General features: G+C 46.8%; 1 protein-coding gene across 2 annotated transcripts in view; it reads left to right on the top strand.

Moving 5' to 3' along the window:
* Nucleotides 1-24,633, top strand: part of LOC101061727 (IQCJ-SCHIP1 readthrough transcript protein-like) — a 114,217-nt gene that overhangs the window by 10,659 nt on the left and 78,925 nt on the right. For both annotated transcript variants that reach the window (XM_029843768.1, XM_029843769.1), the window contains exons 6-8: nt 20,825-20,889; nt 20,999-21,070; nt 21,161-21,299. In XM_029843768.1, the coding sequence (XP_029699628.1) occupies nt 20,825-20,889; nt 20,999-21,070; nt 21,161-21,299 (276 nt within the window). The remainder of the gene's footprint in view (nt 1-20,824; nt 20,890-20,998; nt 21,071-21,160; nt 21,300-24,633) is intronic.

The raw sequence follows: 24,633 nt of genomic DNA, 5'->3' as shown, positions 1-24,633 counted from the left end.
GATTTATCATATCTGTGTGAAGAAATGAGTAAAGGAGCGAGCTGATTTCCCATGAGGAGGAGACGGTGCAGAACGGCTGCTGCAAGGGGGAGTTTGGGGATCGCTCAGAAGTGAAAAGGTGGATTTTAAAGTGATTATGAGGTTGATAATAACTCCAGATCAGAGACTCATTCAGCAGAGTGAGCTATACTCAGCTGAAGTGTGATATTTGTCCTGTATGGACAGATCAAGGCTCCGAAGGGTTACTGAGGTATTTCATGCCATAACTCCCAGCGACCCCCCCCCCCCCAACACACACACACACACACACCCATCCAAGCTTCCGATTGTTTGTTTATTGGTGGATTATCCACACAATGTGGCATTTAGCTGACATGACGTGAACAAAAACACGCACACATCCACTGTGTTCACCTGCTGCTTCCCTTGCCATCATTTGCCCCCTCCCTCCTCAGGGTTTGACACACCCCCCCCCATCCCCCAGAACTCAGTGCCCACCTTCTGTAATGAGCTCCCTGGAGAAGGAAGAGATAGAAAAGGGCAGAAGTGGGTTCAGGGTGGATCGCCTTTCCGACCTGCTAGGATATGAAACCTGTGGAGTAGTCCCCGCCTTTCCCTCAGCCCTTTTCTGTCACACACACACGCACACACACACACACACACACACACACACACACACATGGATCCCCTTGTCCTTCCAGCGTTTACTGTCTGTTAGCCAGATCAGAGGCTCCATAATCCACCCCTACAGTGTTCCTGCTGTGTGTACTGGGCTGGTGGAGAGCAGGTGGTCGGAGTGTAGCAATCCAGAGTGGAGGGTGGGATCTACACTGTTGGGGGAACTCAAAAGCTGCATTTTTTCCCCTTATTACCTAAACTGCGAAGACACCCTGTAAGTGCTCCCACCAGGATCTCACGATGAAGCGATTCTTTTTACACTGTGGAGAACATGACGTCCCTCGCATGGACACGCACACTCGGAGTGGAGCTGCGGGCGATGACAGGAGTGTCTGTGGTTACAACTTTGATGAAATGAAGAAGAGTGAAGAAGAACTGTCCCTCCACTCCAACAAAGGGCACCTTAGAAATTAAGCTATGCTGCTGTAGTTCATCCATGTTCCCTATTCTCCTTCTCCAGGCTCTCCAGTTTGGTGCATTTAACAGTCAAGCATGCAGATAACAACTTCAACAACAGCAGTTTCTTCTGGAACAGCTTGTTTTATCCTCTACTATGTTTTCCAGCCAATCCGCCCAGTTTCCTGTTTTTTCCTAAATATATGAGACAGCAAAGGCGTGCCTGGTTTAATTCCAGTGGGCTCTTAATCGAGCTATGAGCACAAATCACAAGATGTGCTCCAGGCTGAATTTCCATCTCATTTACATCACCACCCCAGGTCTGCGACCATGGGGCTTCTTTCATGTCCGATCGATACTTCCGAGGCGAAGAACCCGTGGGCTGTGGAATCAAGGTCACTTTCTGCAACGCTAACCTTTAACTAACCAGCCTCCAATTTTTGTGAGCGTGCAAGCATGTCATCATGATACCAGACATGTGCGTCAAGAGTTCTCCTGTGGGTGGATTTATAGGTGGGACGTTTGATTCCTGGCTGGTCCTTGCCAACTTGCTTTGATCCGTGGGTCATTGTGGGATGAAGGCGGGAGATTTTGTCCTTGACTTTTATGTGCCCGATGGGAATTTGTTCTTAAAAGAAAGATCAAAGGGGAGAAAGGCAGGATGATAAAGCTGTTACTCTAAAGCCAGACTTCTACAGCATTGTGGAATCATCCCACCCAAGGTCTTTTGCTTTGAAGCCCCACCTTTTGTCTTTGATGAATCCATCAACGCAACCTTGACTCAAATGGTACTATCTCTTTCAGTGGGAATGTCATGATTCCCAGTTCGAACGTGGACTGTGAGATCTTTGAGAAGTTTCTGACCTTGTGGACACTGAAGTTTACGTTTTTGCCTAGTTTTGCTTGTCTGTTTCCACGACTGATTCGAGGACAAGGGTCACCCACCTCGTGTTTTGAGCAACTGGTTTGCTGCCAGGATGTGGTAATATTGGCTATAAAAAGAAGACCGGCACAAACTGAATCACGTAACATGAACTGTATGCATCACGGAAGGCAGAGTTTTATCCCAAAATGCACAGACCATAATAGCTAAAGTAGCATCACGGAACTATTTTATACTAATCTTAAGTCCATTACAAAGCAATAAAATAGGCAGATGTGCCAACATTTTAATGGCGGTTCAGATCCAATATCACGGAAAACTTTATTTTGAAGGAACCAGATCAGTTTTTCTGAGCAACCAACTAAAAACGATGTCCAAGACAACTTTGTTATCCAAAGAGCTGACGGGTTTTACTGGTACAGTTATCGTACAGACGCCAAGATCGACCCAACACAGGATCACAAATAATTGCCCTAAAGACACAAGAGCACTGATGGCCCAGATGACATTTTGGATTATTTTGCAGAGGGAATGTGACAAATCTGCACAAATATCTCGGAAGCAATTTCAAGTTGCCCGATTAGTCACAGCTAACAGGAAGTACAGTGTAGCCACTGTGTTGCATTTAATGACCGCTCATGAGTTACTGTTATAGCTGTGTGATCATAATGGTGTGTGTATGAGAGAGAGGTTTGTGAGTGGCTTTACAGTTAAACATTTATTCTGTAGGCTGATGTCATATATTAGCTTCTGCTGCTCCTCCTACAGTCTCTCAGTGGTTGTCATATAGGAGCAATAACAATGTAGAGCAGCGTAAAAGCCCAGAAAACTAGAAAACTAGGGACTGAAGGATGTCGGAACACTGGCAACTTTTCCATAATGAAGCCAATAACACTGTAGAAAGGGCGGATATTGCTTTTAATAACGCTGTTTAAATCACCACGCGTCTCTGCTGCTGTGCGTGTGTTCAGCCTCATTAATGCAAACGTATGTGCGACTACACACATTTGCATATTGAAAGTGCAGAATTCAATATATAGGCAAGTTTCTTCTCAAGGCAGTTTTTAATATCTTAGATTTTACATTTGATATAGTCAAATTTAATAAAGGAAAAGAAGAAACCATAGATTTTATCGACTCAATTACCCCCCCCCCCCCCCAGCCCCTCTTTCTAAAGTCCTCCCATCCTCTCTCTTTGCATGTGAGAGGCATAAAAATACCAACGTTGTTTTAGAGGTTCTTAATTTAACTTTGCTAAAATTAGACAAACCGAAAAGGGTTGACAAAGGTGACGTCTGCGCGCACAAAATAACACCAAACAAGCTGTAATCTGGTCCAATCTCAGACCTGACAGAGTGATTGTGGGGCAGGAAAAATTAATTAGATATTAGATGCGCCATGGGTCATGATTCATAACAGGAACAATAACATAAACTTCGAAGAATCTCAATATGCCTGCAATCTTTGCTGCAAAGGGAAATGTCAAGAACTGTAAAGGAACTACGTATTTACCAACATTCTGGTCTCCTCTCACCTCTCTTCCCCAACAGGACATCTTCAGCTTTGCCGTTTCCTCCGACCCCTGTCAGTGTCTAAAGCATCATCACATCCTGTTCTCTCTCCAAAGCTCCCTCTGTCATCTGTGTGTGAGAGCAGTGATATTGATTTTCCCGGGTCTTGTTTACACGTATGAACAGTATTTACATGAGCTCCTATACCTGCGTACGCTCTGACACTTATGCATGAATGTATTCATGCACACTTCCCAATGTGTGAGCCGATGATCCCAGAATATTCCGCTGCTGCCGATATACCCGAGCTTCCACTGCTGCATTATAGATGAGGAGGCCACACACAGCTCGTTTGCCTTCTAATATAAGTCAGGAGTGCTGTATAATTGTGGTTGCTGTTGCTACCTGCCAACTAGCTGTAGTTCTACTGCCAGTGTGTGGTGGGGCGTTTTATGCACATATCATCCAAACAATATTTTGTTGCCTTATGGACTGGGTAATTGTGCTAAATGGGTGGAATGGAGCCACAGATGCTGGATTAATGAGTGACCTTTACATGCAGCTGTAGGCTATCTCTCGAGGGCAAATTTGCAGACGGTGCCTGGAGGAGAGGCTTGTGGTACTCAAAGGGGGGGCAAATTATAAAATCTAGACATAAAAATAAGGTAAACGGATCAACTTTTGATTATTTCTATTTTATTCTGAACATAAATAGTCATGTATGCTGACTGAGAACATGTTACCGGACCCCCAGGAGGTCCGAGACTTTCCCTGTCCTGGAAAACCTATTCACCCAGCCTCATGTCGCTGAATGTCACTGAGAATTGATTTATTGGTCTGTCAGCACCCCCCTTGCTGCCGTTCCTCTGCTTATGATGCTTCTCAATGTGGCCTCCGCAGGGACAGCCAGACACAGGTCAGACCTCCCCACACTCCTCCACCAGTCTATCCAGCAATAGAAGGTCACTGACTGACATTTATCACCACAGATATGAAGCGCACCTCCAGACCAGGGTGTAGGCGAAAAGCTGCCTTTTTGGGTAGTTTTTGCGCGGACTTCTAACGTCTAATGTCAACAGAAGGCTCGTATCTAACTCCCCAAGCCTGACGGATTGGAGGAAAACATGCATCATCTTTTCCAAAGATGGGGAAATAAATGAATTTGAAGTTGGATTCTGTAGAGAATCCAACTAGAGTCATGTGTCAAAACAAGCTGAAGTGTTGATGTAGGCGTGCAATGTCAGATGGGTCAGAGCAACAGAGACTAAATTATTATCCAAGCTGAGGCCAAACATAAATTAGGGGAAAACGGATGGACCTGTCAGAAACTCCGAGGCTGTGGCCTTGCTCCGATTTTATATCCTGCTGAATTAGGGAATAAAGGTCCGCGCCTCCATGTCTGAGGCCACAGCACTGTCAGAAGATGGTGGATGAGTTTATTTCAGTAGGAGCTGATTTTTGTTGCCCTTTTATTTCTTAAGTGATGTTACAGAGGAGCAGGAGATGCATGGACGGGTTTGTGCCGAGTCAGCAGCTTTTGGTGTTGCAGCCTGAGCTCCGTTTTAAAGGCGACGGATATATAGAAGGACGGTAAAGCTGCTAAACATGTGAGATATATCCAGTAACATTTCTTCGCAGCACCCATTTTGTGGTTTAGTTGCGGAAGGACTTGGATTCAGTGCTAACATCTACGCTATCGGCCCATGTTTATCTGTACCTTTGCCCTTCCGCAGAACCTCTGTGCTTCCACCTTGACCCAACAGTCCGATATCACCGCCTCTGTCCCTGAGCCCTCACCTGATCACTCCTACCGCTGCCTCTCCTGCATAGCTTAGCATTTCTCTGCAGCAGAGGAACCATCCAGACAACCTCGAGCGAGTGTAAAGACAGGACAAAGCAGCGATGCCGTCGCGCCTTCCTTTACATCATGGACAGACTCAGGACGGGTTTATCAGCACCAAGCTCTGCAGGAAGCTCCTGTCTCTGGGCTATCTTTGCCTTTTATCCCTCACTACAGTACATTTCCTGTTCTTCACCATCTCTTGATTTCCTATCTGCCTTTACACACACTCGCATACGCCACACACACTTTTCTGCAGCGGTTGCCTGCAGGGTCGACCCCTCCCTTGGCAGGCGTGCTTTCAAAGCAGAGGTGTAAATTTGGCATCTGCGTACAGTAACGGTGGATGATTTAAATGGCGTCCGGTCGGTTGAAAAGACACGTATGTTAAACAGGTCAAGCTGACAAGGACGCAAGCGTGTTGTGCACACGGGTGTGTTGCGTGCGTGTATGTGCTGACGTTGGCTTTATGACCCCCAAGCATTCCTTATTGCTCAACATAAATCTGACGTTGCACGAGTACGTGTGTGCACATACGTGTGTGTGTGTACAGATGGTCATTAGCAGCACATTCATTTTCCCTTCGAATTAGAAGAAGCCCGGAACCGCTGGGGGGCCAAAAGTTGATGCATTCTCTTTCATGGAGGCCCTCGCTCTTTCAACACATGACCACCTCTCCGCCCCTTTAAGGATGTTGATTTACTGCAGCGGGCGTTTATGAGCGTGTGTAATTGGAGTTTTACGTCAAAGTGGGTTGATTTTTTTTTTTTGTTAAAGAGCCAAAGCAGCTCCAGGTGTTCCCGTGGCCCCCGCCTCCTCCATCTTAACGTCTTTTGGAAGTGGATGAGCCAGTCTTTGTTTTAAAAAAAAAGGAGCTTAAATATAGACGTCAGGATAATAAATCCCCAGTTAAACACAGAGTGTTTAATTTCTCCGAGAAGATTTATTTAAGTAAATGAAAGTGACATCAGACCACCGATGTAACATTTATGACGCTGGAGGAAAGCTTTGCTATGTTATCAATTTATGAATCAATTTTAAAAAAGCCAATAGGACAAAATTAAAGTCAATATCATCAGCTTCCAAACTGTTGATCACAATTTAGGCTGCATTTTTACACTTAAAGTTGTTTAAGCACAACTTCAATATGGATTTTGTAACATCTACATGCATAACCATTTTCCCTTTTTACTATTTGTATTTTGTATATAACTGTATATACAATTACAATTTTATTTTCATCATGCTGAAAAAATCTACTTAATCCTAGAAAGAAAATGACACGTTTATTACAGGAGGCTAATGCTATGCTAACATTAGTGCCTCTTGCTCTCACATATTTGGTTTATATGTCATGTATCACATACATGTCCCTTTGTTTTAATCTATCTCTGCTTTAAACACGCTGACCAAAAGTCATTTTCTATACATATTTGATCCTCAAAGATCTTTGAAGCTGCTCACATCAGACAGTTCTAGTCACAACAAAACATTGCAACAGTCTGTTAAAAGCTGATCAGCCTTGAACCAACACCCTTCTGTTCATGGCGTGTGTGAATGACAAAGTGCATTTTTGGTAACGGTGGTGCCAAACAAATAAAGATGTTCTTCTAAACAGGAGGATCACTTTAAGGTGAAGATGAAGGTGGCAAAATGATATTTTTAAAAAAGGCTTTAATTGGTGTGACTTTTATTGGGTGGGTGCAGAACTCGCTGCCCCTCCTGCTGCTTTTCTTGGATGCTCTCTACACCTAGAGAAATAAAAAGATCACGTTCGCTTTAGTGAACTGTTCTGCTAAATATGTAAATCTACCTTCACAAGGTGATGCCGACTGTCTCCGTCTCTACCCTCGCCTGCTAGATTTACTTTAAACCTTGTCAATTTTCTCCTTATCCTCCAAATGTCCTCGTGACCCCCCCCCCCCCCGGTTTGATTATGGCAGTTTCTTCTCATCTGTCTCCATCCTGCTGTACCCTCAGTTCCCCTCCTCCTCCCACAGTCTGACCCTCACGTCCATCCCTGTCCTGCGGTTACCTGGGAAACAGTTTCTCCAGTTTTCCTCCAGCAGAGATGGACCGAGTTCATTTATGTTCCCGTGGAGTTGAAAATAAACCCGAACGCTGCCTTCCGAGATGTTCTTGTCAAAAACTTTTAGTCTCTGGAGTTTGTGATTATTTTTATACCAATTCTACATCAAAACATTCCAAACCAGAATTATCATCAGAGGCATAAAAAGCTGAATCCCATCAAATTGGATTTTCTCCATGTTGCTCCAATGTGACATCATCCCGACAACTTCACTGGTCAAAAACGGGACCGGATATTTCACTATATTTCTATATTGTGATGAATAAAAGCCGACCTGGGAACTTCAAAGAGGGGCGCTGCTGTGGCAGCTCGCTTCAGAAGGGAGGGCCACTTTCACGTTTCAGGGCAGTTTTACCCGACTCTTTTCCATGAGGGAGGAAGATTAAAAGATGAGAAAATCTTATCTGCAGTATTCATGTCAAACTTGGATAGTCTGAAAACTTTTGCGTGTGCGCGTCCAAAACGCCCATCTGGAGATTCGCTGCCTCCTGTTGCTGGGAACCAGTTACAGCATGTTTTTATTTTTATTAACTGAGGCAACGGCCACACTGATTTTAATTAGGTCTTACCTCTTCACCAGTTTACCGACTGATAAGCAGCAGCTAACACCATCGCCACCGGCTCATTAACTCCACCATCAGGTCGCGTGACTAATATACCTATAAAACACCGATAACGATCCAGTTTGTAATTGTGCGAGGCAATTTCCACCCGTATTACCACAGCCAGTGTGTCCTGAACTGATAACACGTAGGAAAACCTCCGTTAAATGTGTCTGCAATTACTTATTAGATTAACAAGTTCTACGACTGTCACTTTAGGTGGATGTCAGGTGTGACCTGCCGCTATTTATATCATCTGTTGGAGCAGAACAGAAAATAAACTTTAACAGTTGAGGTCTGTTAAAACTGCTGCTTCCTAACAAGAAGGTTCTGAGTTTGGTTCCAGGTTGGAGCTTCTCTGTGTGGAGAGGTTCATGTTCTTCACTCTTCTGGTTCCAAAAACTAGAACATTGAGTTGATTGGAGGCTCTCTACCCCCAGAGGTGTGGAGGGAAGTGTGTGTGTGTGTGTGTGTGTGTGTGTGTGTGTGTGTGTGTGTGTGTGTGTGTGTGTGTGTGTGTGTGTGTGTGTGAAAATGCTTATATTTTAGGTCAGAATATTCCCACAGACATTTTTTAAGAACTGTTAGATATTTTCTAGACATATGAGACCCCCCCCCCCCCCACACACACACACACACACACACACTCACACACAGATGGATGGGATGGCAAATGTATACATTTAAATTGGGGTTTTATGAAATTGCTCTTTTCGTTTGCGGAGTGGACACACACACACTCACTCTCTCTCTCACACACACACACACACACACCCCACCTGTCGCACTCAGTCATTCACATTCCACAGATAAGCAGTGGAGCTTATCAGCGAGGAGCACGGGTGAGGACATGGCAGCTGAGGACCACCCCCCACCCCAGACGTGCGCGCCCTTCACCGCCAACACAATGAAGCTGGTGCAGTTTAATCAAGCGCGCTGGATTTGAATAATGAGCCATTGAGTGACACAGGCAGAGATACGTCTCCATTCTACATTCATCTCCCTGTTCAACATTTATCTAAATGACTTGGACAGATGTTCCAGAGGGTCTTTATTGGCTTCGGCTCTCCTCGGCGACGCCGTCAGCCTATGAGGTCTTGATGGTCGCCAATAGAGAGATTATGAACGTTCTCAGTTGGGATGCACATGTTCACATTGGCACTGCTGCACCCCAGCCTGAAGGTTGTAGGTTCAAATCCTTCTGTCTCCTTGTCTGCGAGGTTTCTCTCCACCTTCCTCTTAAAGTCCAACAACAGGCATTGGATTTTCCTGCTCTTTGTCTTTCCCACGTGGAGCGGCTCAGTGCAGGACCTGCTGTCTCAATTTCTTAGGACTTTAGAGAAAGGCCAACCAGGCTTTGGAAAGCCATCATTCATGTTGCTTCCTCTTCTTCCTAAAATGTTCAATCTCTGCTCCCCTCTTTGTCTTTGTTTACTTTCTCTCCGTTTTCTCTTGGCTCTGCTTTAATCTCCTTCTGCCCTGAACATCAGTCAGTCAGCAGCTATCCAACCTGCCACCTGTCTCCATTTCCCTCAACGCACCGCGGAACACTCTCCCTTCGACTGCTCCTTCATCCTCCTCCGTCTTTCTCCCCATCCTCTGCTTCTGTCCCGCTTCAGGGCTGAATAGTTGCTATGAACTTCAGTGCAAAATGAGGCCAATGAGATGCTAACAGCTAAAAAGCTATCCGTCAGAGGACGGAGACAAGACGAGCTGTTGGAGGTGCAAAGACTGATGGGTAAATGTGTCGAAGACGAAAAACGAGGGAGGGAGCTGCACTGGGTTGGGAAAGATGGAAAGACCGCAAGGCCATTTGAGAGGAGACGGCAAAGACAAAGAAAAGGACGGGGAGAGGAAGGAAACCTTGGGTAGGATGAGGCTGGGGGGTTTGGAGAGGGAAGATGGGAAATCCCAGCTGTAGGAGTGGGTAAATAGACAGAATGTTAATATATACGACATCTGCACGCGTGGAAGGTTATATTCAGTAGTTTGGTGGGACTGGAGTTGTTTGTGAGGGAATTTACATTATGGGATTAATGAGCCTGAAAATTGGTTTGTAGCAGACAAGACCAGCGAGGAGAGAAATGGCAGAAAGAGAGGGTCAGCACTTCCAAGCATTACAGAAGCATCAATACGGATGACTGTGAGCCGGAGTCTTTAGAATTTGACGCCGCACCTTTGACAGAAGAATCCATTTCACGACTCCTCCCCTCGACGTGTAATGACGCTTGCCCTTCCTGGACGGAGAGATGTGCACGAGGAGCCGCTGCTCATAGTCCAGCCATGTTCCACCAAAAGAATCGGGTCCTCGGCAGGCCTTGTTTGACGTGCATAAGGGTCCCGTATGGGCGCTTATGTTTGGGGCGTAAAGAGCAGAGAGGCTTTGTTCTGCTGACGCTTCCGCTGCAATTGAATTATTCATTCAGGCAGGAAAACACTTTCATCCCTCTCTGTCCAATCCCACCTCTGTCTCTCCTGCCCTTTCAGTTTGACTAAGCTTAACACACTGTTTAAGCACCACACACACACACACACACACACTCGTACTGCTTGCAGAAGTATTTGGCCATGATTTCAGGATCTCTCTTTGCACAAATTTAGCAAGAAATGGAATTAAAATGCAGACGTTTGGTTTTATTTCATGGTTTAATTGGAGTGTTTTGTTAACCTTCTAGGATGAATTAGAGCCCTTCTACACTCGCCTCCTTTGAATGACTCGTATGCTAATTGGACATTTAACTGATAGGTTTAGTGGTGATGGGCTGTTGGGATTAAAACCACTTTAGCCAAAATGTCGAGAGCTGCAAAATTCCTTCAAATGTCAGCTGAGCCAACCCAGATCCCCTTAGAACACGTCACTGTTTTAAAAGACCTTTACTTGCTGGAAAACTGATCTTATAGGTGGAATCATGGTCTGCTTGGATGTCCTGGATCAAGACATCAGATCCCAGAACTGTCCATGTGTGAATATGATTGTTATATCTAAAGTGCACACACTTCTCATTTGTCTCTTTTTTGTTCTCCCTCTGGTGCCACCGCTGTCGATATCTCACCTCTCTCTGTTTAATTTAGATTTTCATCTCGCTTTGCTCCCCCCGCCTCCATCGTTCACTGATGGTGAACTCTCCCTTTTGTCTCACCCCGTCTCCATCTCCCGGCGCCGCTCTGACCTCTCTCTGTTTCCCGGACCGGCTCTCCTCTATTAGTATTCCCCCGGGGTCGGTTCCAGACTCCTGTCGTGTCAGCGTCAAAAAAATAGACAAACAATGAAAACCGAAATGTGTCCAGAGAAACCTGGCAGTGTCAAGGTGTAGGGGAAGTGGAGGAGGAGGAGGAGGAGGAGGAGGAAGAGGAGGAGGAGGAGGAAGAAGAGGATGAGGGGAACCGTAGACAGAATGTTTCCATAAAAATGACTGGTGGAGAGGATGAGGCAGTCTGTCTCAAAGAGCGAACCACTGCTTATTTTATTGCCCAACCACCGTGTTTTTGTTAGAACATCACCCCTTTTTTCTATTCTGTTATTTGGCTGGTGGTTACCTCGTTAAATTGTGTAAATTGAGGTAAGATTGCTACATTGTCAGCTATTCACCATGAAAAACAGTCGATGGCGCCTGCATTCGCAAGAGAGGCAACTTTGGAAGCAGTTTTGACAGTGGACAGCAGGGGCGTGGGATGGAACCAATGACCTTCGTCACCCCTCGATTCTCTTCCACTGAGTAGATCTTTGCTAAATCGGTCGTGGATTTGCCAGTTTGGGTGAAGGGAAGGACTGTATCACATTGGATGCAGACTATTTTGAGGCTCTGAACAGTTTCTTTAACTTGAAATTGTTTTTAAGGACCTAATCGACAGCTCCGGGAACAGTTCGAGGCAATTATTTCTCACCTCGAATTGATTAAACAAGAAGGAAAGCGAGACACTTCAGACAGCCGTCAGGCATTAATTGCAGACCTCTGTGGTCACATGCATCCGCTCGGCTCATCCACGCCGACCAGAGGCCGGGACGCGTTCACGTCAGTGCTGTCAGATGCAGTTTTCTCATTACAGCGGCGATGACGGCGCGGCATGAGCAGGTGCGCTAGAGCCCAGTGCCTCTCACCTCCATTTACTTCTGTGCCGTTCGCGGCGGTCGTAACCCTGAACAGTCCCGTCATCCTGGAGGGGATTCATAAACGAAACGCATGTATTATTTACTCCGACTGTGATCTCGTCCTTTCTCTCATTTCTTCCTGGCTTTTTTTAGTCCCGCTCCCGTTTTTTGATGGAAAAATCAAAATCTTGTCCGTCGTCCCGTGGGCATTTCGTAATTCCGTCTTTCTCTCGACTGTCTTCCAGGACTGAAAATCAAGTCCACCCTCAAGGTCTCTCACTGACACGTGTGGACCTACAAACCTGTGTGGGGAGGTTTGTCAGAGGGTGATATAGAGGGATCACAGCGTGTCATGTGACATAACTCAGGGGCATCAGAGCAGGAGGACAATAAAGGAGGGATGAGAGCTGGGGGCGAAAAAAGAGGACGGTAAAGTGGAGCATCTTTGCCGAGGGCAACCATCACTCCGAGGCATGCTTCACTATGCTCGCTAACTAAGATGAAGTAGAAGAGGAAGAGGAGACTTTGTAGGGACTTTCAAAGATATAATACATTTCCCATGTCCCAACCCAACTAACTAACCCTGACCCTAGTCCCAACAATAAAACCAGGTTTTGATCCTGAAACAGTTCGTTGAAGTTGTAGGGACCCGCCAAAATGGCCCCACTTTGCAAAAATCTCCTCACTTTGCTAGTAGACTGAGTATTATGGTACTCAATATGTAGCAAAAGGACACAGACGCCTGCACACATGCTGACCTTCAGTGGGTACCTTGGTAGACAGGTGGTGCTGCCATTGCCTGTTGCTAAGCAATTACCAAGTCCATTACCTCCACAACGTACCTCTGTTGTGTGTTTGTTTCCCTCTGTGTCTGAGGGAGCTTTCATTAAAGCAGTTACGGCAGAACACAACACCAGCCTGCGGGCTTTTCCTCTCGATCATGCCTTCACCTTTGCTTCCCAGTTACTCCAAATACAGGTTATATATTATGTGTAAATGAGAATATACCTGTATATAAGTCAGGAAGCAGTAAATACTAAAAGATGAATTAAGCCTCCGTACAGGAAGGGTTGAAGGCAGTTCTGACCCCCCTTCGAACGCCGCCTCCTCCCCTCCTCCCGTCCTCTCCTCGTCGTTTCATGTCAGAAGAGAAGGGCGATGAAAGTCAACCTCCGTCTGAACTAGCGCGCACGTGAGCGCGGCTAAAGGAACGGACCGCGTTTGGCAACGGTTCCCTCCCGGAAGACGAACCTTTAATAGTTCGCGTGTGCAGTTTTCATTGCTGTTATCTCAAACATTACAAGCTGTTTATTTTGTTCTTTGAAGAGAGGAAAAAAGGATGTTTTTCAGAGACACAAGCATGAAAACGGTCGCGCCGGCTGCAAAGACGATTCCAACCAAACAGAGCCTCTGAGACTGACCGCCGTCTTCAACCTGCTTTGTTACCACCTGCTTAACTCTCGTTTTTCATGCGCCTCCACTCCTTTCCTTTCTCTCTTTCCTCTCTGACTGGCTGAGGGAGATGGACAGAGTGACGGGCCTAAAAGATTTTAAATGCACTGGAATCATTTCTGTAGTTGGGGCGAGTTAACTGCGAGTGAGTGTGTGTTTCTAGTCAAGGTCACCCCAGCGGGCTGCGCTATCTCCCATCTGTCAGCCCACACGAGGAGGAAATTCTTCCATCTAACGGCTCACTTTTCCTTTTTTTAACTCTCTGCTCCCAAATTTGTCGATTCAAGCAAGTGGAAGTGAGAGTTTTCAGTGTGTGTGTGTGTGTGTGTGTGTGTGTGTGTCTGTGTGCTTTGTCTTTGTGGGGGTGTATGCAGGAGAACTCACGCTGGAATCAAAAATACGGTGAGAAAAACTGTGTGAATATTCATTAACCAAGTACTAGAGAAAGTTACGCCTGTACCTGTCAGTCACAGTCTCAGGTGGATGCACCACACACACGCCCACACCTTCTCTTCTTATTGTGAGATTAATTCATTTTTTAGGTTGCTTTTATGCTAAAATTGCATTCACATTTACAGAACTATGGTTGAGTTTTTATTAATGTGGTCCTGGGGCTGTTGATTTAAATCCTGGAAGGCACCGAGAACCCCCCCCCCCCCCCGCTTTTTTCCTCTGTGTGTTTATGACCTCCAGTTGACGCCTTCATGGCCGTGCTCCTGATCTCTCCGCTTTAATTGTCAGACAGGTCCTGCTGGAGGAGACACGTGCACTAAACATGACTTATCTCTCACGCCTGGAAACTGATTGAACCCACTTGCTGCCCGCGTGTTTGTGTTGTGAACCTCTGCACGAGTGCCTTTATGCATCCGAATCACACACACGCGCGTGCACAAACGTGCTCACATCCGTCCCTGGAACAAATTTCATCTTCATCACACCTCTGCCAGCCAGCCCGGCAAGACAATTCAGATAATAGCTCAGCACGGAGCCGTAAACACGGCAGGTGAAATGGGCCCTGGAGAGTCCACAACTGCTGCACAGCTCCCGAGAATATTCAGAGTTTTCATTTTATTTTCCACAAGAGTGGCTGCAGCTGATGGCCGCTCGCTCCAACAAGAGACAGAACATCTAAATGTGACATGTTTAGAGGACTGAACAGAAAATAGATCACCTTTGTTAGCAGAATTCCATTCACATGCTAATGATAATGAGTGTCAGGACAAAACCCTTTGACCTCATTTACTTAACACAAATTTACCCCAAGTGCTCTTGTGGATATTTACATTATCTTAAGTTGCTGCTGGCCTAGTTGACCCTGCAGGACATGCAACATTTCTGCTCTGTTTTCCCTATTTTTTATAACAGATGAGTATAAAAGCCTAAATTTGTAATAAAGTTTAGGTGGCATTATTATTTGTAGAATAGATTTGGGCAGCAAAAGCCATCCCATCATGTTGATTAGCTATGATTCAGAAAGAGACAAGAACTTTATAGTTAAAAAGAAGAAGCCAACAGGAAGTAGAAGGGAGATAATGAGAGGCTGGGACACAGTATCCAGATGTGACTTTCTGTGTTTTATTCCTCCAATTATCCCACTTCGTCACGTGGATCGTCCTCCGTTTCCTGCGTCCTCCACCCTCTCCTCAGCCTTTCTTCGCAGCGCGGGCTCACACGGGCGCTCATTTTCCGCAAGGTTACAGCTTCTCCCGCAGAGGAAAATCCAGTTACAGTGTAGCCGTGAGGCTGGATCACAGAGAAACAATGGCTGCTATTAAATCTACTGGCTCCCTCCTATTTTTAGCTCAGGCAATCGCAGCTGTCTCATTATTACTCAGAAGCGTGAAGGCGTGCGACTCGTGATCTCCTGTCATCTGCTCTGCTTCGGGCTTTAAATGCAGATGCACCACAAACTGTCCCAGGTAGCAGAAAAGTTCAGCACTGGAGGCCAGGAGCTAAATGAGGAAGTCTTCTCAAACTTGGATTAACTGCTTCACTGGGTTTAGTATGAATGGAATCTGATTTCTCCTTCATGAAGCAGGTCACCTGATGCTGTTTACGTGATCACTTCTTGATCCTATTACTCCAAAAATCATCGTTGTAGATTAAAATCCCATTTTGAGCTAATCCTTACATAATTGACTAGATTTCACATCATTTCTGTTTTTCTGTGTAGGGTTTTTTTTAAGTGTGCTGTCCAAGTTTTCCTTTAAACACTAAGATGGTCCTTAATCCTTAAGAGCATTATTAGCGGAATGCTCTCATTGGTATTCCTTGAACATTGTGATGAACATAACTGATGCTCCTAAATGGCAGCCATCAAAGTGTAAGAGAAAACCCTATGAGATGGCATCACTGAGGCTTCCAGTAAACCTTTGTGCGTTGCTGATCTGGCAGCTTGATGTCAGGCTTTTTTTTTTTTAATTCCTACCGACCTTCTATTGAAGCCGTCTGTAGGATTGGGAGCTGCAGGATTGCAATAGATTTTTCAGATGGAAAGACCTTAAGATCTTTGGATTTATCTGAGCAGTTCAGAGCAGCAGCATCAGATAATGAGAAAGAGAGCCGGGAGGGATGAGATGCACCTCCCCACCAACCCCCACTGCCACTGCCATGCCTGCGTGCCCGTGGCTGTGTTCGTCAGCCACGGTGGCTTGTTTATGTGTAGATTAATTGCTTTTATGGCCCCCGTGAACGGTGCTGGCTGCTTTAATGAACACTCAGGCGGCCCGCCGCGCCCCTCCCGCTGCTGCCAGGGCTTCAGCCGAGGCCCCCAGCGCTCTCTGCACGGCCCTGCACAGGTGGCTGATTCCACTGCCCCGATGGGCGGTTCCACAAGAAGCCCGCGGCGGCTAACCGGACCGTGACTTTAATCGCTTCCCAGCGAGATGAAGTGAGGCGAGCCGGTGTTAAGTCACAGCCGGTGCCAGGAAGAGCTTTCAAAGGGAGGGAAAGTGATGGAGCGATGGCTGAGAGAGGAGGGAAGCCGGAGCGTTTAGTCGGGAGGTGGGAGGAGTTAATCCTGGGTTAATGCTCTCCATGCATCGGCTTTACCGGATCAATTCAAAACCAAGGCCAATCTGCCTCCCTGCAGTTCTCCACCACTGATCTGTATTTTCTTGCCACGCATTTTCTCTTTTCAACTCTTCCCTTCTTGGTCTTCATCCTCTCTTCCTTTTCTCTCTTGAATCATTACTGGAGGAGTTTTTCCCTTTTTTGTGTAATTAAGGCCAAAAACCCAACAGCTAATGGACAGTAGCGGCTTCAGTTGTTGCACAGGAATGTAATTTAGATTCATTCCTTAAGACACATTTTAGGGAAAATAATTAATCATCCTCTGATTTATCCTCCACTGCTGTTAAATAAAGTTAAAGTCGGATAATCACGACCAGTTAACAGCTAATTTTGACTCGTCCCACTGGCATAAAATCTCCTTGCATTAAAAGACACAGTGTTTAATGACTGCCAACGACGCTGCCAGAGTCATCAGATTTTCAAAGTAAACGCTCAGAAAGGAAAGGGAAGTCTCTGGTCTGCCTTTAAACATACTGCAGACAACACAAACATGGTTGTGACGAGGAACTAAGTAAAAAACAACCCAATTTTTGTGTATGTTTTGGCTGTTTTCATCGATGTTAAAAGAAAACAAAACTGCCTGAATGCATCGTATTGTCTGCAGGTTCATCATACAGCCGTGCATATGCATTATTTTCACCCTAATGTCTAATAAACTCTGCTTTATGGATGCATGCGGCTTGCCTCTATTGCTCGTCATACAGGTGAAATTGAGCTGTGCCGCAACAGAAGCTGTGGGTTTACTCCGCAGCGCTAATGGCTGACTTTATAGTTCCAATCACGGCCCACAGGGGAGGCGGGTGGTGCTAACGACATGGCAAAAGTGCCGCAGGCTCAAAGGTCAGGTGTTAATCCATCTTAGTTTGGGGAGGGCGAGCCTTCGGAGCCTGCTGATGCTGCACTGCAGCATCAGCAGGTTTAGATCGGAAGTTCGGCTACCTTTAATGACATCATCAAGTGGCATGAGTGACATACAGAATTCATTCGTGCTATTAATGAGCACAAAATATTATGCTGGAAGAGTTTCTGACATCGCACATCTGCTCATTCTTTGCGTGAGAAGCTGAATAACCTGGCGGTCTGCCCCGACATCTGCCACTTCCTGTGTCTCCGTTAAGGTCCGTGATGGAGAAACCAACAATTCACTCCACTCAGAACACTGTGGACATTCCACTTCCTGTCCTCGATGACTGCGTTCGGGGACCCCCTCCCCCCCATCCCATTATTAATTGAGCCGTTCCAGAGCAGAAAGCACAGGAGAGAGAGCCGCAGCTCTGATGGCATCTTCCAGACAAAAAGGCGTACGTGCCAGATGTCCCGCTTTCCTGGCAATGGCTGCAATTAACAGCACCTGTCCTCGCCCAGCGTCACTAACACACACCGACACACACACACACACACGAGGGTAGTGACAGGTTCTGTGGCCCCGTGGCTGCAGGAGGGGGATGTGAGAGTGATGGCAGCAATGGCGCTCGCTGGCAGGCCCAGCAGACTCCAGGGAAGCTTGACTGATACAGGCGGCCTACCAGACCTCGAAATTGTCTGTGTGTGTTTGTGTGTGTGCCTGGCTGTGTGTGTACACAATCTTGTGGACGGGGGTGGAGAGCTGGTGCGGCGTGCCAGATGGTGTGATGTTTAAAACAGTATCATCCACGGAGGACCGTGTCATGACAGGTTTTTTTTCCCATTTATTCTGAAAGGTGACTGGAAGAGCTCAGACTCTGAAGGTCAGAGCGGTGGGGAGTTACCACAATGTCACGGAGCCGGGAAAACCCATCGGAACGTTACCTATTATGAGAAAAATCATCAACTAACATCAGCCACGACCATAAAAAGCCAGAAAGGAAGATCCACAGCAGAGCAAAAGTTGTTTCTCTCCACTTAATTTTAATTGTTTAACTGCATTTTCTTTTAATTTAGCTTAGTTTAATAAGGTGACGTGTTAGTGTTGCATTAATATGTAAATCAATTAGCCTTGTTTGATTATTTGCCGATTAAATGCACGTGTTCTGAGGTGCGTGCGCGCTCATGTAGTGTTTCTGCTCGACTTAATTGAGTTTGTCGGGAAAACAAACACAGGCTGCGTTTCCATGGAGCTCGGAGGGACTAGCTCTTCGCTTGTGTGTGTGTGTGTGTGTGTGTGTGTGTGTGTGTGTGTGTGTGTGTGTGTGTGCTGAGGGCATTTGGAGGATTAAATCACAGTGTAAGTGTTAGCTAGTGTGTCCAGATTAGTCGAGGGTCCCCGGGACAGATTTACACCTGGTCTACAGGAGCGATGGAGGCCGTCCCCGAGTCCAACAGGCCAGTTTCTCCTCCCTGTGATCCTGGTGTCGGTCCAGTTTAATTTCCTTTCGAGCCCACAGGCTGGTCGGCTTTCCCCCACATCCCTTCTACTGTAAGCCAGCGGGGAGCCGTCTTTTATATTTTCATCCTCTTCGAGTCCCTCGCCGACTTTCAACCCAATCACTTCCTGCCTCCCTGAAAAGTCTTTGTCTTTCCTCCGTCCTCGCCTCCCTGCAGCTGAGAGATGGAACCTTCCGCAGCATCAATCATCTCCCCTACCCCCCAGCCTCTCTCCTCTGTGTCTTGGCTTCTCACCACTCTTTTTTTCATTTGCTTTCCTCACGATCCCCAAGTTGATCGTACTGAGAGACGATATTTTCTTTGCCATCAAGTCAAACCAGGTTCTTGATGGTCCTATTATGGGAGAAATGCGATGTGCATGAACAATAACAGAATCGATATAGGCGATAATATTGTACAAACAATATAAAAGCAATCAGCAGAAGAAAGTCTCTGCCCAGCTATTAGAGGTAGATTGAATCAATAGCAATATTAGTACACAAGTATGGCTTTAGCAAGTATCACGGGGCAGATGCATCATGAAGTTAAAGGCTGATGTGAAAACAGTTCTAAGGAAAGTTCCTTTAAAAAAAGATTTTTCCTTAAAAAAAACTTGATTCAGTCCCTTCTACCTTGGTGAAACTCACTGTTCCTAGCGGGTAGCTATGAATGTGAGTGTGAATATGTGAGCGTGAAGGGTTCTTTGTCTTTGGCCTTTAGAAAAACAGTAGAAAATAGACAGATGGGTCCCTAGTCCAGACATTGGACAGGTCTTTTCCACAGTCGACATTTAAATCTGGAGTTAAAGGTTTTAACTCCAGAGCCAGTGTTTGAAATTTGGCGGCCCCTATTGGTGAGATTACAGCAATGGAATTCAATAATGATTCTGTGATGGTATCTACAGTATTTCCAGCCCAGATGTGGTTCTCATGCTGCAAAATAAGGTTTTAACTGATCAGTAAATGGGTTGAGCATATTGTTCCACACTTTTAATCATCAGTAACTGGGCGTCTCTCTGTGGGCCTGGAGGCGATGCCGGTCCCCAAAGCAAACGAAGATCTGAGCTGTACAGGCTTCACGTTGAAGCAGGAAAGACAAACCCACGGAAAACAGTGTGAAAAAAGAAAAAACCTCTCACTGATCACTACTCACAGTGCTTGATTCCCGCTAATGAGCTGCTTGTTCCTCCTGGGAGGACGAGGACGGAGGGAAAAAACAGCAACGTTACTGTTTTGACAGCGCCGTTGTGCTAAGCTAGAATTTAGGAAGACATTGTTAGTTTGATATATACTGATGTGCCCATTTCCTCTTGAGAAGATCTCATCTTTACAATAAGCATCTACATCACAGTGTAATCAGCACCTAGGACCGCACCACCTTAATGAGGGAGCCTGTCTAATAGAACGCCCTCGTCTCTTTACGGGTCAGTCGTCCGCCTATTAGGTGAAACCAAAGTAAAAGTGGAATTAAAGACTTTTCATATTCTGTGAGCATTCACGGAGCTGCTCGGTTGCCCTGATGTGACTCTCCTGGCTCATCAGCCAGAACTGCTCCACTTAAACATTGTTGCTCCCTTGTAATTGAATTAGCCTGCTCAATTATGTGGAGGCAGACAGCCCCCATTAAAGCTCTGGCGCAGGGCTGAGGAGAGGAGAGGAGGGGAGGGGAGGGGCGCCGGTGCGGAGCAGCCGAGACCTGTTTTAGCCGAAGCTCCGACGCATCATCGCAGTGTCGCAGTTCAGAACCTGCTGGGTCTCCACTGAGAACGCGAGGCAGAACTCTTACTATGATCCCGCTGTGCTCTTACTGTGAACGGATCCTTCCTCTCCCGCTCGCCAAAGTGAGTTTTCCTCTGCTCTCTCCTCCAGGAGCTGCTGAAGAAACTCCAGAATGACTTTAAGTGCATCGATGGTGGCGGCTTCCAGCTGCAGAGGTGGGTTCGTGTGGAAACTTTCAGCGCTTAATCAATGAGGATCCAGACTGAGATCAGAGGTGCGTACGTGAGCAGCGTCCTCACGATTCTTTCGTTTCTCTGGGTGCAGCCACCATCTGAGCGTGGAGCTGGACAACGAGCCCAATATCAACCTGCCTGCCTTTGAGAGCCAGGTGTCGACGTGAGTATTGTGTCGCTGCAGCTCCTCCTCCTCTTCTGTGGAAGCTGTGGCGCTTCTTGGCATTCACGCGCCGTTGCTTCATGTCTGCAGCATCCAACGGGCCTGGCGTGACTTCCTCCAGAGACAGGAAGTGGAGAAGAGGAGCCCCTCCCCACCCTCCCTCTCCTCCTCCTCCGATAAGATGAGCACGTCCATCAGCATGATGACCCTGTCGGATGGCAGCACCCCAGTGAGTCACGGCCTCTGTGTGTATAAGAATGCGCCTACATGAGTCCGAACCCGGGTCAATCCCCCAGGTTTCCCCTCTGCTTCTGTCCTGGTCATTATTATTCCACGCTGGCAGCGCCGCCCCACCTTCGGGCCGAATACCAAGTGTGTGTACACTTCTCCGTTAATCCCTGAGCCCCGAGTCAACAGGCAGGTTAAATCTGAGAGATGGCTGCGAGAGTTAGCGGCTACATGTCCTCTCAGCGGCTACGCGGGAAAGCTTTGATACGCTGTTTGATCTGAATTCTCATGAGGGAGAGAGAATGCGGAGAATTCAGAGCCCGCTTTGCTGCACCGGTGAGGAGTCGGCGGATACGTCGGAGGAGTAGATACAGTTTTTCCTTGAGGCCCTTTGGGACGACGGGAAATGCTTTGCTCAGTTAATCGGGCTTGGACAAAAGCTGGGTAGGCTTCTGTGTGTGTGTGTGTGTGTGTGCATGTGTGTGTGTTTGGCACGCATGGGTGCGGGTGTGTGTCTGTTTTTGTATTTGCTACACACCGACTACCAAAATACTCATTCTACTAGCAAAGTAAGGCCATTTTTGGGAAGTGGGGACATTTTGGTGGCTGTTTAAGGGTCAAAGTGTGGTTTTAGGCTGGAGGGAATTGGGTAGAATTGGGTTTTGGTTATGGAAAGAGGCTGGGGAATGTATTCACAAAGTCCTCCCACATAGAAGTGTGCGTGTGTGCTTACGAAGGTCAACAGAGCAGAGCAGGATGAAAGACAAATGTTAGCTCTCAATTGAATGTGCTGATACTGTAGATCTTCACTCCCCCTGCAGAAAATAGGTTCTCGAGTGCTTTCTCAACCTGACTGATCGCCGCCATCTGGATATCTGCTGTTTTAACTCCGGCCTGCGTCCCGGGCTTTGTCTCTCCGTCGCTCCTTCTCCCATGATTTCATTACCCTCTCTTCAGCACAAAGTGCTTGGCGAAGGCGACAGCTCGCACTCTAGTTGGATTTTTACCCCGTTGACCCAGCGGCAACTACTTCATGCGCGGCAGGGTCTGTGAATTCATGCGCGCCGTAAGCCCCACGGTGTTGCGCCGGCATCTCTAGAGTGATTGAATCTGTAACCTTTGGGCCTGTAGCATCTGTCTTCGGCAGATTTGGCGGCGCAGCTCTGCAGCGGGCCTGTGGACGGCACGTTGGGCTATTTGTCTTCTCCGTTTGCTCTCAGGCTGAGGAGGACGCTCAGAGCGGCGTGGCACGGAAACCTCGTCACATGACGCCATCTAACACCGCCGTCCATGCTGAGATCGCTCAAAGAAACGCTGGCGTTTTAAAAGAGACCTGCTCAGGATATCCATTTTTATGATCCGCTCCGTAACAACACCACTGAGGGAGGCTGAAGTTATAGGTTTCATTAAATGGAAACCTAACAAAACTTAGCTTTTATGCCCTGATATGAATCAGCTGTCTTCATTTTATTGCGTCATAATACTGTACTGTATCAACACATACCCACCCCTCCCTCTGGCACCTTCACGCTGCTGTAATTTCATCCTGCCTAGATGTGTTCTTTTATAACCACATATCCGTCAATGCCATTTGTGACCTGCTTAGATGTTTGTTGATCCCTAGCTGAGTTAAATGACTCGATAAACGTGAATGGAAGACAAACAAGCTGGTGAAATCTTTCTCTCCTGTGCTGGTTAGGAGCTGTTCACGGCCCTGGTGCTGAATTGACTGCTGGGATGTAGTTCCCATATTTGGACACTGGAGGGAGGTGTTGCATCACAGTGTTTCCCCTAAGTGTGGACTTTTCAGTCCCAGTTTCTCAGTGTGTGTGTGTGCGTGTGTGTGCGTGTGTGTGTGTGTGTGTGTGTGTGTGAATTCAATTGAAGAAAATTCTAATTTGACCTCATCAATTTTGTTATTTCCTTTTAATGTACTTCATATTTTCATTACAAAACTCTCACTGCTAAGAGCCAATGAAGAGTCATTTCCTTTCTGCCCTCTCTCCATAAGTGCCTCCCTCCCACCCCCCCTTCACTTCCTTCCATATTTATTTTTGCCTTTTCTGTTTCATATTTAATGCCTCTTTTTTTGGTCTCCATGCCCCCACCCCCTCCCTCCCTCTATCTCACCACACTCACCTGCTGTTCTCTCTGCTTTATCAGGTCAGGCGAGTGCATCTGCAGAGACCAGGCAGGAAAGTGATTAGAGAAATAAAAAAGAAAGGTCAGGGAAAATTTCAGGCAAAGTTCCTGTTCACCTTATAGCATGTGCAGTCCAATGAAGGTAGAACTTCACAGGAGCGAGGCATTCAACTGTACCAGACATCTAGGTCTGCCATAATTCATCCTGACATCACCCCCTCCTCCTTTTCCCTCCGTGGCTGTCTCAAATTCATCATCAGTCTGCAGCTTTTAGAGCATTTAACCGCTTGCTGTCGCCTTCTGCTATCCACTCTAGTGTCTTTTGTTCTCTCCTCCCAGTGAAAGTGACCTTTTCTGGCTCCATATATGAGGGAGGCAGGAAAGGTCACGGTTAGTGTAACACCTGCAGAGATTATTACATTAAGGCCTCAGCCTTGTTGCCCCGAATGACTCTCCCTCAGGCACCCTGATGTATTTACTGTATATTAAAAGGACCGTGTACTAGTCCCTGACAGACAGGCAGGCGGGTGGACGGAAGGACAGACGTGGGGGGAACCGTAATCTGTTCTTAGTTCTGTTTCTATTCACCGTTCCCTCATCCCGTCTTCCTGTAAACCCACATTGTGTGTTGAAGCAGCCCCATGCACGAGCGTCCACGTGTCTACCTCCTGATTCGTAGCCAGGATGTGGCCTCGCTGTGCAGCTATTTCAAGAGCTCATGACTTATTAACACGTTCATTAACAGTGAGCGGTCCACTCCACACTGTCACCATTCCAAACAGTTTTATGTCCCTGAAGCCTTTTCCACTCCACCTCTACCCTGGACCAGAACATCCCTCTGATGATTTATGGTAATTATGCAAATGCAACATAAGGCTTTGGAAATTAATGCTAACCCCCCTCCAGAGCCTCCGCCGCTGGAGGACGGTAGTAACCGGAGCCGGCGCTTTTACAATCCTGTTACCGTAATACCGGGGACAATGGAAAGAGCCTAGGTCAGGCGATTAAGGCTTCCTTTCAATGAGTTTGGGTCTATTGGAGCCTTGTGGAGGCAATTCGCACTTTTAATCTCTGCGCTTCGCTTGCGAGGCTGAAATTGATTGAAGAGGCAGCCGAAATATTGATTCATAGCCTCCCTTCAGGAGTCACGCCGCGTGTGAAGGGCTGCCGGGACAATTGACACCATCCTTCTT

Source organism: Takifugu rubripes, chromosome 11 (genome assembly GCF_901000725.2).
Source record: "Takifugu rubripes chromosome 11, fTakRub1.2, whole genome shotgun sequence".
Lineage (NCBI taxonomy): Eukaryota > Metazoa > Chordata > Actinopteri > Tetraodontiformes > Tetraodontidae > Takifugu > Takifugu rubripes.
Note: the sequence above shows the minus strand (reverse complement) of the source record. Positions and strands in the feature narration are given on the sequence as shown.